Source organism: Ambystoma mexicanum, chromosome 11, assembly GCF_040938575.1.
Source record: "Ambystoma mexicanum isolate Mex_15411 chromosome 11, UKY_AmexF1_1, whole genome shotgun sequence".
NCBI classification, from domain to species: Eukaryota; Metazoa; Chordata; class Amphibia; order Caudata; family Ambystomatidae; genus Ambystoma; species Ambystoma mexicanum.
The window spans coordinates 86,514,539-86,532,606 of record NC_090934.1 but is presented as its reverse complement, the minus strand read 5'-3'; the positions used below and the strand labels follow the sequence as shown (position 1 = coordinate 86,532,606).

The 18,068-nt window shown below is 42.8% G+C and overlaps 1 protein-coding gene across 1 annotated transcript in view; it reads left to right on the top strand.

The window, feature by feature from the left end:
• Positions 1-18,068, top strand: part of KIAA0319L (KIAA0319 like) — a 940,271-nt gene that overhangs the window by 164,833 nt on the left and 757,370 nt on the right. The window contains exon 2 of the mRNA XM_069622595.1: positions 11,078-11,235. Within this exon, the coding sequence (XP_069478696.1) occupies positions 11,103-11,235 (133 nt within the window). The 5' untranslated portion in view covers positions 11,078-11,102. The remainder of the gene's footprint in view (positions 1-11,077; positions 11,236-18,068) is intronic.

The window sequence follows — 18,068 nt, the reverse complement described above, 5'->3', positions numbered from 1 at the left end:
CCTTGAAAGCTATAAAAACAGACTATAGAAATTGGATGAAAGAATACAAACTACTCTCATATCAAAAAGCTGGTGAGAGCATGTTAGAGAACATTCAAAATAAAAACACCGCTCAGATTTGGCAGATGCTGAACGTGATCAATAAAGCCCCACCATTATCACAGATGAACGGTGTAAAGGAAATTGACTGGATAAATCACTTTTTGACCATCTATGCTGCCCCTTCACAACAGATTGCATTGAATCTTGAGTCAGTCATTTTCGATCTAAAATTCGATGAAGATGATATAAGATTCTATATTAACAAGGCAAGCATGTCTAGAGCCCCTGGTCCGGATGGGCTGTCGAATGCAAAATTGAAAGATAATGTTGATCCCTGGATTCCAATTTGGCATACTTTATTTAAATTGATTATACGTAACCAAGAGCTTCTGAAATCCTGGACCCACTCAATCATTTTGCCAATCTACAAAAAAGGAGACCGACAAAACCCTTTGAGCTATCGGCCCATTGCACTTCTTGACGTGCCAGGATAATTTTTTTGTAGATTGATTCTCCGTGATTTGAATGCTTGGTCATTGGCATTCCAGCGAAGAGACCCTTTTCAAACGGGTTTTGTTTCTGGACTGGGCACATCGATTAATTTAACACTACGTGATATTATTAAATCCTCATATACCACACAGAGACAACCAATATACATGGCTTTTGTGGATTTCCGCAGGGCCTTTGATTCAGTTGACCGAAATCATCTTGTGAAAAAACTGTTGAAATATAAATGTCCAGTTTCACTGATAAAGATGGTGAACCTATTGCATACAAACACGTCTCTACAAATAAAATTGAACATGGAAGGCCTCCTATCAGACATCATTTCCACTGCGAGGGGACTGAAGCAAGGCTGTATCCTTGCATCGACATTGTTCAATCTTTTTTTGTTGGATATTGCAGATGATCTGACATCCGTTCTATCAGATTCACCTAAGATTGAAAACCAAATTATATCGTGGTTATTGTATGCGGATGATCTGGTGCTAATCTCTCAGACACCAGTGGGTCTTCAAAATCTTCTTAGTGCACTGGATCGGTATGTCTGCTCAAATAATCTAATGATAAACAAAGACAAAACCCAAATAATGATATTAAATAAATCAAAAACTTATTTTTCAAACAAACATCTGTGGTCAATTGCTGGTGACAAATTACAGATAGTTTCGGAATATAAATATTTGGGTATGATTAACAATCTAAAATCGGATAAATCAATTGAAATTACAATACTAGAAAAATGAACCATGCAAAAACATCTCAAGCAAAAATAATCCTGGGTAAATTTTGTAAGTTCACATGTAGCCCGATTATGTCGTTTTATCAACAAAAGGTTCTCCCTATGATTACGTATGGGTTGGAATCTGTGCTTCCTAGATCCGAATTATTTTGGAATCAAATAGAGGCAAAATTTTGGAAATCCTTATTTAAATTACCAAACAGCACTCCTAGCATGCTATTAAGATTCGAATTGGGGCTTTTATCAGTACATTCCCAAGTCACTTGGAAAATGTGTTTGCTACTCAGAAAATGTTTTTTAGGGATGTCCAGTGCAAACAGTTTGGGCATCTTAGGGACTCATCTATTGAAATCAGAGCAGGAATTTCCAGTGAATTGGCGTAATCATGTGCTGAATACTCTTGCTAATGCAGAAATCTTAATTGAATTACTGCTGACAAATCCATCTAGAGCCAAGAGCAAACTAGATCAGTTTGATTGGATAGCTACCCAAGATAAATGCATGTTGCTAAAAGATTTTGACAGAACTCTTTTTGGGCATAAGAGGTTTCAGACCATGGCTAACTATCTTGTGAAGTGTCCTTCTCCTGCTTTAAGACAAAAAATGTTAAGATTTCGATTACATTTATGGCCGGTAAATGAGATTTTGTTCATAAGAGGCATAGTGGAAAAAGATCTAATGCACTGCTGATTTTGTAAGGATTTATCTAAATCAGAAACTCTGTCACATTGTCATGCATTGTGAAGCCTTTGTCTCAAAACGTTTGAAATTGGCTAAATGCATGAAATATAAGCTCAACATAAGTTCTAACACTGAAATCTGGGCGGAAATCTTTAACACGAAAAAAATATTGGTCAGAATTGCAACTATTAACATCCTTGATGTGGCGTTTCCGTATGAAGAGAGTCTAATTTGCTAAATGGAAATGAATTATGGTTTTCTTTTTTTTTCTCTTCTCTTCTACTGCTTTTATTGTTTTGAAAGTGTATTTGTATGTTTTTTAAATGTAAAAGATTTTTTTTGTTTTTTTAATGATATATATTTGTAAAGTTGATTGTCAACTAAATCAAATAAAAAGAATTAAAAAAAAGAATTAAAAAAAATAATTAATAAAAATATATAAAAAATAAGCAGGGATTATCAGAGTTTGGGAGTATGAATATGACACTGTGAGGTCGCGAGACCAAATTCAGAGTGAGGAATCTGTGACGTCCATTGTGGGGGGCGGCATTGTGCGACAGCATCTTATAAGCTGGAAAACCTGTATATTTGCTGTTCAAGTCAGATCTTGAAGCCTCAGGAGAACCTTTCAACTACAGTAGTGGAATCTCCAAGCGCCAAACCATACAGGGTTTTCCATATTCCTGATGACTATCTTAAGGATGCAGTGGAGGAGGGCGAGAAGGGACTTGCGAGGCACTGGAACGCTTATTGAGCTGTTGACAGTCACAGATGTGCGGGATCGTCTTGAGGACGGCAGCGGTCAAGAATCCAGCTAGGGAGAAGACCCATCCTCCTGCTCAAAGCCATGATATCCTGGCAATAAATGTTCATGCAATGGTGTGACAACTTTCAGAAATGTAGGCGATTTTAAGTGAAGACCTTTTTCTTTATAGAAGTGGCTGCAGTTCAGGATTATCTAGTGAAGGTGTGAGCAGAAAACCTGTAACTCCCTCCTTTCCCATGAGGAAGACCCAGTAATACCCACGACCATAATGGCCTATTGTCAGTTACTTGTTTCCCCTTGTCGAAGTAAAGAAGCCTCTTCTCCATATTTTGGTGAAATCCACACCTATGACCTAAATACACGAAGGTCCAATATAACCCTTTTTTTCTGATGCACCTTCATGTAAAACCACGTAGAGAAACTATAAGAACACTATGTGCCGATGACACCTATGGACTCCAACTCCCATAATCACTTAACTGCTGAGACGAGGAGGATGAAGGAGTTTCTGCAAGGTGTCAAGTACTTGAACTCAACATACAGTCTGGTTCTTTTTCTAAACCACTGTACTCGGGTCATTTTAAAGATGACAACCACGCTACTGAGTAGGGCAGTGCAGGAGAAGGCGTATGCTCGTATGTACAGGCTTGTAAGTGCAAGAAACATGTACCGGTATGGTGGAGCGAAGGAGACTGCCGAGATCGAAGGGGAAATGCAGTGCACGAGCAGGAAGTGCTGTGGAGACGCTGGGAACCGCAAGAGAGTTCCTGTGTGCTTGGCAGATCTGAGCCAGTGTTCTCCATACCGGGACCTGAAGGGAAGCAGGCATGTGACCGCAGAGCCGTGAAGGAAACCGGAAGGATGTCTCCACAATCCAGAGTGGGACGCAAGTGAAAGAGCATCACCGCAGCAGTGCAAACGGGACTGTAGATGCTGGAGAAAACTGGTGAGTGAGCCCAAAGCCAGTGGCAACTGCACCAACGTCAATTTGAATGTGATACCATTGCTAACACCACAAGAAGATTGTTTGAATGCAGAAAAGGCAAAGTACAGATTCAAACCCCAGTGAGCTACAGATGCCTGAGATGCAAGTGTGGGGCAAAGTTTGAGCGAACATTTACTGCAGACATATATACCAAACCAAGAGCAACACATACAGTTGTGGTTATACAGAGGAACTGTAAAACACATACGTCCTAGCAAAGGAAGGATACCAGGCGATTTGCAAAGCTATCAGAGTTAGTATAGGACGACAGTGTTTTCTGAACAGAGGAGAAACTTGTGTTAAAGAAAAATTGCCGCAGAACTTGTGGCCTCAACAAGAATCTTGTGAATCAAAGAGAGAAACAAAAGAACTGTTGGTAAAAGACAGTTGCCATCTTACTTAAGGATTCAGGCGAAGGGGAACAACCTCTGGATCCTAGGGCGTTCACCTTGGAGAACATTTTTGTTGGAGATATTCTTTATTTTCAGCTATGAACACTTTCTTTGTCAATATCAGGTTAAAGGCGTTTTCATAGACATTTTATTATTTTATTTATAGCGTGAGGGTTAGGATAGGATGTTTGGACAGAAGGATGGCTTTTCAGTTTATTGACATCCTGACACAGACAGAACCTTTGTTTCTTTTGGTTTTTAGGTAGTGAACCTCCTCTTTAGAATAGGGTCAGAGAGGCATTTTCCCAACCCATTTTTCATTTAATAAAAGGCTTTAGCCAAAACATGGCTACTTGTGTCCATCTCTCATTGCTGACTCCTCACACCAGTCTTGATCTGTATACAGTGGTGGTTGGGGTGGGGGGAAATGCTTGATCCTCAATGACCCCATGGCACACAGACCATCTGGGAGTTGGTATATGCTCACGTTCATTTTTTATTTATCCTGAAACCTGCATCTTTATGCACACCACAGTTTTATTCTTGTTGGCTTGAGTATATGCATGAAACGGATAAAGTGCATGGAAATGACGAGTACATAGAACCTACGGAGTGCATGTGATGGATGAAGTGCATGGGACCGATGGAATGCATGGGAAGGCTCGAGTAGATGGAACTAGTGGAGTTTATTAAACGGATGGACAGATGGATTGGATTGAACAGATGGAGTGGATGGGAACGGATGGAGTGGATGGGAACGGATGGAGTGGATGGAGTGATGAAATCGAGACGGCAGAACGGATGGAGTGGATAGAACAGATGGAGATGGCCGAACAGCTTATGTAAATGAACGATCGAATGATAGAATGAATGGAATGACTAATAAACCAATTAAAGAACCAGGTAAAATGTGTGCACAGACGAAACCGATTGAACAGACTGAGTGAATAAAACAGATTGCATAAATGGTTCAGATGTGCACTCTATCTCAAGCACCTACTGAAAACCACCATATCACATCACCACGCTTACCCTCTTCTATACACCACCACTCAACTAGAACACAGCGATACTATGACACATTCGGTATAGCTGTTCTCATACCAACACCGGCCACATACTCCCAGAATCGGTCTGGGTAATACCATGCCAGAACGAACACATACTCCTGATCTCCCAACCAGTACACCTTCCACGAAGAAGCAGCGATCATACGAGTGCCACACCTGCTGCATCTCTCTCTCTCTCTCTCTCTCTCTCTCTCACACTACGGTAACCGAGGGCGTTCAACCTACCAGCGCCTTGAGATCATACCAATGGTAGATAAGGCGCTTTATAAATGCAAAGTAACATATCAAGCGTTACCTGATGGTGGAGATGGTACACGCAGTGTTTTAAAAAAATAAAATCCATTCACTCTTGCAATTTGTTTTATTCCTTGTAAGTGATGTCAACAATAAAGATTTAGACAAAGAAAGCTAGTTAGAAATGACAAATTTACCAGACACTACATAGACGAGCAAACATCGTCCACAAATCTTACATTCGTTTTGGAAGGATGGGTAAATAGATTTGAGACATGTTGAAGAGAAATTATAAATGGGAACCCTCAATGTGTAAATGGAAGGGTGCAACCAATTGCATAATATACCTTAGACATCCCCCTTCAGCAGTCAAAGAAATAAATACATTAGCAGTTTGAACAGATCCGATTAACCACACCTAGTAGAAGCAGTGTATGTAATTACACTCACACCCGAAGTGAACGAGCCTCGAAACAGCCACTGGCTCAGGATACGTCTTTATTTTTTGCTTGATTTGTTGTTTTATTTAACTGACCTATTTTTATTGTGTTTAGTGTAGATCTAGAAACACTGCCCTATACATATCGTGGCTTTATGCAACAAGACCATCTTTCTAAAGACTGCACTGCTCCTATCATCAGCTGCAAGTGGGCAAACCGACTGTTAAGGTCCATCTGTACAGCCTTTTCTGTCCTGCCTTTACGCCAGAGGGTTCCCAGAACTAGACCCATTCCCAACACTAAGTCACACATACCCCATTAGAGTTGTTGTTCACATTTGTATGGTGCCCATTGCCTGCTGACTGTCTCAGGGCCCTGTCCTCTGATCAATTACAGGGTGAAGGTTTAGAGTGGTATTTGGCGCTGCCCGAGTTGATCTTCTTTCAGCAACCCTTGAAAAATAGTAGGGTCAATTTGTTAATTTATTGAGAGGTGTTCCAGATTGGAGGCCTTGAAAACATTTGTTCCCCCTTTTGAGTAGCTAGCTTGGTCTGCAGAGTCTTCAGCAATTGTTTGGTTGGAGATCTGAGATTACCTTTGGGATGCGTCCGGTTGACCTTTTGGTGAAGATTGCCTAGTGCCATCACATGAGGATTGTATGCCCGATATAAAAAGACTGTGATGTCCTTCACTGGGAGTCAACTGGGACTTCTGTACTATTGGGAGATCTATCACTTTTGGGCCAGTCTGATTGCTGCATTGCCTGATGAATTCTGTTTCAAAGGGTCGTGACTAACTATACATTGGGGGACAGCTATAGTCGAGTATCAGTTGGTTTTGGCTCCTACAAATGTAGCTCTCCGCTTTCATGGTTAGATGGTTAACGCTCTCTTGTGCAAAGATTTGCCATATCACTTTCTCGTCCATAGCAGAAACGTGTTGCTTTAACTGACCCACAAGCCAAGGCTTTTGACTGTAATTTCTGAAAAGGCAACCGTGCCTATCGGCAGTGGAAATACTTTCCATCATGTTATTTTGTCAAATTTCAACGAGCCTAACATGCTAATTTTGTTTTTAGCACTGTTAAATTGTAACAATATTTGATGTAATCCAGGGTTTGTTTATTTATTTTTGGATTTGGAGAGCGCACTACAGCCCACAGGCATCGAGGCGCTTAAAGGATAGTTAAGCAGGCTTGCTTGAGGGTTACAATAAGCAGCCCAAGAATAGTGCTTAGATACAGACAATTAGGTTACAATTGTTGGCACATTTTGTTGACATATTAATGTAAAGCAGAAGAGTGGTCACGGGTGATGAACGGGTGGCATGTGTAATAAATGGCTTGTAGGGGTGAGTTCATTAGACAAAGTGCCTAGTTTTTAAGGCTTTGGGGAATGCTGCGTGTGAGTCGATGGATCTGATTTGTGCTGGGAGGTTGTTCCACATGGTTGCAGCCATTGTTGGGAAGCTGGCACCTCCCGCACGCACTATGCGCGTGTGAGGGACTGTGATACGGTTGGCGGAAGGTCTAGAGGCTGTTTGTTTGGAGATCCTCTGGGCTAGGTACATTGGTGCCAGACCGTGAAGACATTTATGTGTTAGGGCAAGTGTTTTAAAGACAACCCTTTCCTTGATGGGAAGCTAGTGTACCTGCCTCCTAATACCAGAAATGTGCTCCCTGTGTGAAATGCCTGTTGCGGTCCTTAAGGCGTTATTTTGTGCAATCTGGAGTTTCGGCAGGTTTTTTTTTGAGAGGTTCCGATAAAGAGGGCATTGCAATAGTCCAGTCTGGAGCCGATGATGGCTCTGGCTATGGTGATGCAGTTTTGCTGGGACAGGAATGGCCTGACAGCATTGATCAATTTAGAATAATATGCTGCCGAGGAGGCGATGGCATTGACCTGCCTGTCCATGGTAAGACTAGGTTCAAGGTACACGCCTAGAGTCTTGATCGTTTGAGAAACTGTGATAGGGATATTGTTAATGGAGAACTAGTGGTGGTACTTGTCAAGTTTGCCCAGTGTGGATGGAGACCTGACTAACAGAAGTTCGCTGTTTAGACAGAGCCAATAATTGTCGGCCATCCAGGATTGAATGGTGGAGTAGATGAAGTTGAGGGTGTTCATATCGGTTAGATAGTCCCCAGAGAGGGGGATGGGTACCTGGGTATCATCTGCATAATTCGTATATGAGATGCCCAGGTCATCTAGGATTTTGAACAGAGGTCTTGTGAAGAGGTTGTACAAAGTAGGGGCTATGCAGGAACCCTGTGGGACACCACATTTGATGGGAGTGGGGGTGGCATTAGCGGAGTCAGAAAAGACCTTCATTACTCTCTCCTGAAGGAACAAAGTTATCCATTCACGTGCCTTGGGAGAGAAGTTGGCTGAAGCGGAGAGATGGTGGCATAGTGTTTTATGTTCTACCAGGTCAAACGCTGCAGAGAGGTCTAGGAGCAGTAGGAGTGCTGGTTTGCCTACGTCTCTTAAGTCATGTGTTTGATTTTTTAGGTCGAGTAGTGCCGTTTCATTTTCATGATGAGGATGGAAGCCGGTTTGGCATAGTCCAAGAAGGTGGTTATCCTCAATACATCTTTGAACCTGGAGGTAAGCTGCTTTGTCCAAAATCTTCAGCAAGAAGGGGACCGTAGTAATGGGTCTGTAATTCCCTGGTATCAACGGGTCAAGAGTCGGTTTTTTGAGGAGTGGTCGGACCCAAGCTTCTTCTAGGGATGTTGGTACATGTGACGATTGGAAGGATGAATTGATGAAGGCAGTGATGAAGGGGGCCAGGGCTGGTGCACAGTCCTTGATGATGTGGGCCGGGCATGCATCACCCTTACAATTGGAGGGTTTGATAGATTTTATGAGGGCAGTGAAAATGTGTTGAGTTAGTGGGAAGCTGCTGATTAGCGGTTTGACATATTTGGCTTTAGTTTCTACAATAACCCTATAATTGAGTATAATCTGTTGAAGCCTGGTATTTTGGAACACAGTTGTAGATTCAGATCAGTGATGGCCCTAACGAGAACATGTGGAAGGATTTGACCTTTTGGGTATTCCTCAAGACCAGATGTTGATCGTTCATAAGAGCCCTACTTATGTTGTTGCTGATTCAGAATGGTTAAAAACAAGTCAATGCTTTGCAATTTGTTTCGTTGCCAATCCAGAAATGGTCAAACGCAGTGCATGCAACTAAGCGGTCTAGGCAGTGTTCCAGAAATGATTTTGAAGTAGGACTATTTTACTCCCCATTTTCTAAAATGGTATTTTAGGGAGTATAACAGTATTTCACATTTCAATTGGGAGCATTCTAAGCCAGTATATGTCATGTCATTTATAACCTTTTATAAAGCATATCTCGTATATATATATTTAAAGCATATATTTAAACTTCTTTTTATCATAAAGCTCCTTTTCAGGACAGGCAGTAATAATTTTAGAGCTGCTTCCTGTAGCATTCTAGTAGCATCCCTTATCACTATATATTCATTGAGCTATCTGGGTGTAAGAGGGGGAGGACTGGTCGTGTGTTGGCACTTATGTTCTCTTGCCTTTTTGTTATTGGGCACAATTGGGCAGTAAAAGTGGCTCTGGTGCACAACTTACCTGTAGGGCTGGGTCCTACGTCTTCTAATATTTTTAGGATTTATCCGCACAATGAAGTTCTGTACGTAGGCGTGTCCAGAAGCTGGATTACATGGGCACTAGGCCATAAGGGTGTGTTTTCTGGTACTGAATGCCACCTACTCCATTGCCGCCCGCATCCGACATGTGGCACTCCTGCTGGGGAAGCCTTGTTTGAGAAGATGGCCGTAGCTTAGAAATGCAGCTGCACATGATCCCTGCTACTAACCGATCATGTGGGCTCAACTCTGATGTCCAAGAGGACCCTTTATAGAAACTGGCTAATGCCTGTGGAATTATCCTCACAACTGTGCGGATAAAAATTTCAACGCTGATATGGCTGCAGACCTAAGTAGTCTTTTCACTTCTGTAACTTCGCAGTTCAGATTTACTCCAGTCAAATTTGTGATATCTTTTAATTTAATTTGGTCTGTTATTGTCCAGTCCTGAAGCCCTTCTTTGCTTTTGTTCTCTACTTTTACCTTTACTCATTTTGGGTTGGTCGTACACCTCCTGCCCTCACCCTCCTCCCCTCTGTTCTGTTTCCTGCAGACACTGACTTGCTCTGTCACTACTGTGGACCTTGTTCAGGATTGGTTTCCCCTGCCATAACCCAACTTCATCCAGAAGATGATTGTCTTTACCATCAAGATCAACTCTGTTTGTCATGGGACTAAGCAGTGCACATATTGTATAATGTCCTTTGCGCACCCATACACAAAAGTATTGTGAGCTCTACAGAGTTTGTAACATGAGCCTTGAGTCCTACCGTAAAAAATGTTTATATAATACCTTTTGCAGTGCAATTCAGTGACCACCCCTTAAGATTTTATGCTGGTGAAACGTGTTAGTTAAACAGATCCGTTGACTTCCGGCTTAATTATGTAAGGGTGAAATGTTTGCTTTCTGCTAATTTACTGAAATGGATTCCTCGGAGAGAGAGATGCGTGAAAAGTGTTTGTGGTCTACACCAATTTCAGGGAGCTTTATCTGAGAGCAGTATGCTCGGAGTGCCGTTCCGCAGGCTAAGCATAGAACCTTGTTTTTTCTCTAGTTCCTGTCTTATAATGCTGTGTGTTAGACACTAATCTGGAGAGTAGTGTGAGGCGGGTCTGAAGTGAAGGAAGGAGCCAGTTTAGGATATACACCTACAAGTGTACACACAGGACCAAAATCCTGAAATGGCTCTTTTCAAGATATGCTTTAATGTGTGTCTTTTATGGTGAACTGTCGGAGATCTCTACTAATATATACCCCTATGAAATGATCGGCTTTGTGAATTTTGAAATCTAGCCCTTTCTATGGAACACATCACATGTGCGTATTGAAGCTAGCTGTAAGAGTAGGGCTCTTTCTCCCATACATACTAGAGAAATGTATGTCCGCAGACCTAGTGGGTCAAATACTTTGCATGTTGGTCTCAACCTTTTAGCTTTACAATGTGGTTACAGAGTTGCAATTGTAGGCGTCACATTATTATTGCATAAGGAACCAGACTGTAAATGACTGTGAATGACAAAGTAACTGCGGTATGTAAAACGGTAGCTTAATGGCTGGCGATTTTATACTGTTTGCTGTTTCTTCGTTGCCCATAGAATACTGAACTTGCCTGTGAATGCCATGGAGAAGAGTCCTGAAGACGCAGCAAGCATTAGCTATGGAGCCCCACCCAGAAATCTTCCGGGGCGCCATTCCTGCTGGATGAGCAGCCTCTACCTCTTCACCTTCCTGGCTGTCCTCTTCCCTGCTGCAGGTGAGTGCTGTCCTGGACCCATGTCCTGACCACAGGGGCCGGCTGCTATGAGCTTCAATTCAGTAAATCGGGCTAAGACAATTCATGTTCGGTTCCACCAGGGTACAATTATTCCATTAATGTGTGCATAACCTTGCCTGCCCCTTCAGCTCTAGTGACCTCTGCTAAATTATTTAGAGAGGGTCTTCGCACAGGTGTCTACTATAACTCCTAATATGGTCAAAGTTAAGTTCGGCAATAGAGAAAGTTCATAAGTGAGATTTGCCTAGAAATACAGTTATGTTATTGGATTTTAGACCTGTCCCTCGTCTGTTTGTGTGGTGTCTTAAAGAAACAGGATTAAATGTAAAGCAGAGCTGGGTTTGGCTAGTGAGGATGGGCAAAATGCAAAATACCTATGCTGTAGTGTTGATTCATGCAGTGTGGAAGTACCTGGTGTGGCATGCTGGAGTGATGTGTCTGAGACAGATGAGGCAGTTCAGTATGATTTTTATTTTAAGAAAGAAGGAAGCATTTACTTTTTCCTAGTTCTAGCGGGTAGTCACTACCTAACCAATGAATAACTAGGGCGATTATCATCGGTATGGAAGTCCAAATGAATATTTGTCCTCTGTCCATAGTCTGCTCTAGCCCTAACACCAAACAGAAAGACACCTAAATAGTACCAGGAGAATGACTCCCTTATCCTGGTTCTGTAGGTATCAGCCCTAGGGGAGTGTTTATTGCAGTTCTTCTTGAAGAGAAAATGCCCGGAGAATGACTCTTTTCCTCGCTCCACAAGTTCAACCTTCTCTTGACAGTCCTTTACAACCTTTAGCTTTAGCTTCTGATCTGGTTTCATTACTCAGTGCTCTTCCATCTGTGTTTTCACAATAGTCCTTATGAGCCCTTCTAGCCCCCCACCCCCATGCTTCTCTGAGGGCTCTCTTGAATGTATCGCACTCTTTATCTCTGAATTTAACACTCGTGCCCCACTTACTGAGACGAGGGATGATGCTCTCAAAGCTCTGTTCACTTTGGTTACTGTTAGAACAGTTATTGAAAATAAGGAGATTTGTTCAACTGTTCTTATCCTTAGTGCAATTACTGGGATGAGGGAAGTTACTCCCGAGGCTTTCTTCACAATTCTTATTCTCTGTGTGCTTATTCAGACAAGGGAGTTCACTCCCGAGGCTTTCTTCACAATTGGTATTCCCAATTTGTTTACTGAGACAAGGGTGATCCGTCCAGAGGCTTGCTTCACACGCCCCAACTCCCATACTGGGATGCCAGTTGCTCCTGTTAGCTTTTTTTGGTGGGACCACCTCACAGGTTCTTCCTGGGGTGTCAGCCATCTGCGCTCCTAGTGAACGCTTGTTCGGCTTCGCTCGTCTTTCTCTCTCTCTCTCTCTCTCTCTCTCTCTCTCTCTCTCTCTCTCTCTCTCTCTCTCTCTCTCTCTCTCTCTTTCTCTCTTTCTCTCTTTCTCTCTCTCTCTCTTTCTCTCTCTCTCTCTTTCTCTCTTTCTCTCTCTCTCTCTCTCTCTCTCTCTTTCTCTCTTTCTCTCTTTCTCTCTTTCTCTCTTTCTCTCTTTCTCTCTTTCTCTCTTTCTCTCTTTCTCTCTTTCTCTCTTTCTCTCTTTCTCTCTTTCTCTCTACGCAGTCCTGCTGGGTTTCTGCATGCAGGCGGTATCTGCGTAGTTGTGGGACCGCACACTCCACATCCTCGAGGTCCCGCCACCATCTCCCGGATTCCAACTTCGTCGGCTTGGTCTCGCTCGGCCATAGGACGACTCTTCTGGTCTGTGGCTGGTGTCCTCACAGCATCTAGGTTGCTCCCGCAACGTCCTGTCTTCTCTCCCGGTTCAGATTTCCTGGGCTGATCAGACTTCGTACCGGTTTCTCCCTTTACTAAGTCCTTCTTTTATTTTTATCTTGTTGTGCTGGGACCTCCCCAGCAGAGTGTCATAGTCCATCGTTGGGCTTAGTTGACTACTCCTCTTTCCTTTTTTGGGCCATCTTGTTTCAGTATCTTTCACATGAGTGTTCTGCCTGACTCTGTGAATGTACTTCTCAGTACTTTTATAGTACAAATCCTGTTTAGACCGAGTGTTCATATTGATGCAGTCTAATCTTATAGGGGAGTATAGCAATAGTACACTCAGCCTGAACTTCAACAGATCTTAAGGGTTTCAACGTTTTTAGGGAAGGAGCACTAGGGAGTCCATGATGGAACGGGAGTCCTTGTCCCCATAGGGGGAGTCTCTCCCTGTGAGGTCCTCCCACTTTTTACTACCCCACAGGGGTCTATTGGGTAGGACCCTCACCTCCCTAGCCTCACAGCGAAGGGCTCCCCTGTGGGGAGAAGTGAATCGTCACACTAGGTACTACATGCAGTTGTTTCTAGCTGGTTTCTTTATCCAAAGGGGAGCCTTGTGTGTCCATAGTGTAAGGGTGCATTGGCTGGGACTGTTTAAAAGCAATGGTGGGAGAGATATAGTTATGATTTTTTGATGTGTGTTGGTATGTGTACTATGAGATGGAAATGAGAATTTGAGTGTGTTAGTACAACACCATGCATAAAATAACAGTGGAGTTAGGATAGTCATTTACCAGGATTTGGTCAGTTCTCTGGGTAAACTCAGGAGTCTGTCTCTCTCGGGGACGATCAACCTGTTCAAAGCAAAGGTTATGTTCTCTTTAATTCTGAGTTCTGTCCTCTCACAGCAGATTAACATGCGATAAGATGCTCAATGAGTCCTAAAACCGCGCTAATAGGTTTCAACTTTTATTCTTAAAATAGGTACACAAAACAATTGGGATTCCCAGTCTAGGGGTGGTCCCTATACACTTTAACTCATTCTTAAAGGGGGTCCCCACTTCCCTAGCCCAGGCTCCCTATTCCACCATGTCTTGTTACAGGATTGGTTTACAACAGCCAGGCTACACAAACTGTCTAAATCACTCCCTTGCCCCAGGCATTCCCAAATGCTGTAGTCTTATCTTACTCCATCTGGGACTTCTGCAGAACCTAGTGGGGTAGTATGGTTGTACTGGTGCCCTTTTCCCCTCTGCCCCACTCTCTCTTTTTCTCTCTCTTTTTTTGACCCTTTCTCTATGGCTTCCCCCATTCACGAACACTAAACACTTGTGTATAGGCACGTTATAAATACCATATCATATCATTCCTGTGCATCCCTCCCCCCAACTTGCCCAGCCCTCCTCGCTCTCCTCCCTCTCACTCTGTTTCCACCTGCCAACTCCCTTCTGGTCTCTCCCTCCTCCAAATCTCCCTGCTCCCAACACTGCACCTGCCTTTACTCTCCTACACTTCTGACTCACTTCCTCCTCCCTCATACCTACTTCTCAGCTTCCGAATTCACACACTTCCTCCAAAACTCTCTTCAATCTGACTCTCACTCACTCTCAATTGCATATAACCAAATTGGTGCCACCTTCTTCCTCCCTCTCCATCTCAATGCCTTAAGTCCAATCTCAAAGCACTCCAAAGACTCCTCCACCTGCTACACCCACCTCGCTAGTCTATTGGTCTACCTCTTCTGACTTAACCATACACCTTTCACTCTCAGAATCTACCAGCCTGACTAGGACTTGCCCTTTGTTCCCATTGGTTCCCAGAGTCGGCTGCTTCCCTTGGCCAATCTGCCTGATCTATAACTGTGATGGCCTGAACTTCCGCTAAAGGTCTCTCAAATACCCCTGTAACATTGCCCCCTTTTCAGTCTCCATTTTCCACCAGCCATGTGGTCAGAGGGGTCGTTAGATCTCCGGTTCTCTCCTGTGCTTGGTGAGCTACTTTTCCAACGGGGTTTCTGGAGTTTTCCTGGGTCTCGCCTATACCTATGCAATCCTTTGGCCGTTTTGTAGTTTGTCTACTGTTGCTCCACAAGCTCTGCTTTAGCCAGCTGGGTGTTTGTGGGTTCAGTGGTTGGTCACATATTCCGCCTCTGTGGGGGGAAGCCGGTCCATTCCCATGTGGGTATTGAGTCAGTTTCTCCTGCTTAAGACTGGGTTTTGTCTGTTGGTCCCATGTACATTATGGTACTCGCAGTCCCAATTTTCCTTTACTTTGTACTGCATCCCAGGATCCAGGCCAGATTTCTGAGGAGTCTGGTGCATGCTCGGCATCGTATTCTCAGAAAGAATAGAAAGGGAAACCTGGCTAGGAATGAGGCTGATGGGCATTGGGCCAGAGAAAAGGGCACAAATGAGCATAAGACTGTTCGGGGCAGCTCAGGCCAGGGGTCCCCCCTCAACTCCACCCGCTTTCTATGCAGGGTCGTACCCATGACTTTGTCAGAATCAGCTAAACCGAAGGAAGTTCTTGGTATTATTTGGCCACAACAAAGAAATAAAAAGAAATGTAAATAAAGTTCTCTCACAATTCTTCCCACTATTTCTTGTACTCCACGTTCCCTACGTTTCAATCTTGCAGCTAAATCTCAGCCTGTTTTTCGCAGTTAGCATGAGGCTGGTCTTGTGTAGCAGGAGTGCAGTGTGGGAGCCTAATTCCATGGCTGAAGCCTGAAGTGGAATCTGTTGGCTGGTTCTGTATTAAGCATTTACATTCGAGCTGGCCTTAAAGCAAGACCTAAGGCGGAAGGAAAAAGGAGGCCAGCCCTTTATGAGGTTACTGCACTCACCACCTCCCCCTTTTTTTGGTCCTGGATCCACAGTGCACTACCCCAATTTGTCTCTTCGTCGACATCCCACCACAAGCTCATACCACAAGCACAGGCCCCTATCACCTTCTCTTGACCCTCTTGCTTTACCGGCACCTCTTCCACACTTTATTCCCCATCTATGGACTTCCCTTTTCAGGCATGCGATTGCCCCTCTCCATACCATCTCCTTAGTACCTAACTCCTCTCCACTACTGAAAGTCTCCTCTCCTTGCATACTCCTCTTTTTCCTGTTTCACAGCTGATCAATTTCCCCCTCCTTCTCTTTCGTTGCGCTGTCCTTTTCTCTAAATTGTTGCCTGTTCTTTACACTTTCTTCTTTTTCTGAGTACTGGTATTTTGGTTCCATGTGATTTCGAATATTAAAGGCCACACAAACAAAATACCAATATTTGTTTCCAGCCGATTTTGTGCAGTCTTTAATATTCCAAATACATCAATTCCCCCATCCCCTTCGAAATCGTGGGTTTCACCCCTAACCCCCACTTTCAACCTCTGCCACAAACCCACCTCACATAAATACTCCAAAAAACACATGCAGACAGACCCCTTCTCCCAGCCTCCTCCCCACTTACCTTAACCCGTCTTCTCTTGCCCGTCTCGATCAGCCTGGCAGCCCCTGTGCGCGCATGTGTGCAGCAGGGGCATGACAGTTACGGTTTAGAACGCCCGCTCAGAGCGTTCTCAGAGAGGTCTTTCTAAATCCGTCTTTTTCATTTTCACTCAGTACCGGTATTTCTCCTCTCCACATCGGTTATTTTTATCACACTCCTCTTCTCTCCAACTCCTGTTCGCTCCCCTAACTACTGCTCACCTCTTACCACACTCTGAAGGATTCCCTGTGACCCGAGAGATATTTTGGTAACAAACTGAACAATATTCGAAAAAATTCTAAATGCATTCAAAATGAAAGTTATTAACATCTTACTTAAAGAGCAATTCATGCACAATAATTGTATAGGCAACTGATCTTTGTGCTGTAGAATATTTATTATTCGTTATTACAATTTGTAAAATGCTATCCCTCACTTTCCCATATCGAAAAAAGCACAGAACAGAACATCATCAATCCACATCAATTATTATTTCAAACATACCAGTACTTTTCATTTAATGAAGTTATATCGTCTCAATTCATGTATATATTAATAAATCATTGTTTAAAAACCATGTTATTTTGTTTATGCCTTTTGTAATATCTCCTGCAGTCCTTTATTAGGTATGTTTTTCTGCCATATCCTTCCCATGCCTTTCTATCATGTCCTCCAAACAGTTTCAAAGTTTGGCCCCTTCTATTTTTTGGCCCCCTCCTCATTAGGCAAGCAACTCATTTCTATAGTAAAAGTAAAACACTGAGACCAGTATAATACCAATTCCTGACTTGTATTTCAGAAAATGTTATTGCTCTCCAACCATGACAACCTTTTACTTGGGCGCAGAATATGATTTTGTATGGCAAAATTCTCAATCATATTGCTCTAGATGACATACAAAACTAAAACAGTCACTTCAGATGTGTTCATCCGAAAAAGTAACCAAGTGTAAGACCGCCTTTTTTTCTTTATTGATAGTTTACTTATTTAGTCTAAATACTAACCACTTTATTTCCTTGCCCTCTCCTTATAGCATTCTTTTTCTTTCAATGAACTTTGATCAAATTGGAAAATGTTGTAGGACCCTTTGCATTTCAATTGCATGCAGTCGCTCATACTCGTAGAATGCTGTAGCGTCCATTCCACTCAATTGTTCCAAAGAGACAAAGGTGCAAGTATTTCTTGTTTATTCATCATGTGATTCTTGATGTATGAATGTAGAGAAGACTAGACAGTTAAGTCGCTTCATATTTGTCATGTTTCTAGTTATGCTCCTCCAGTGGGTCAAACTATTTTCTTCAAACGATTATCTTTAAAGAACAAATTTAAACATTACTTCTGTGGTTACGCCGATACTGTCCCCTTCACCCCCCTCTCCTATCATTCTCTTGTATTGACACCTTTACAATATTAATGTGTCGCAACCATTTTTGTGGACTAAAAAGCATATCCATACAAAAATACATAAAACACTGTTTTTTTAACATTAGTAAAGAAACGTTACATTTCATCACATCTATATGCAAACTCGTGTAAATATCTATGGAGTCTCTTTTTTCTC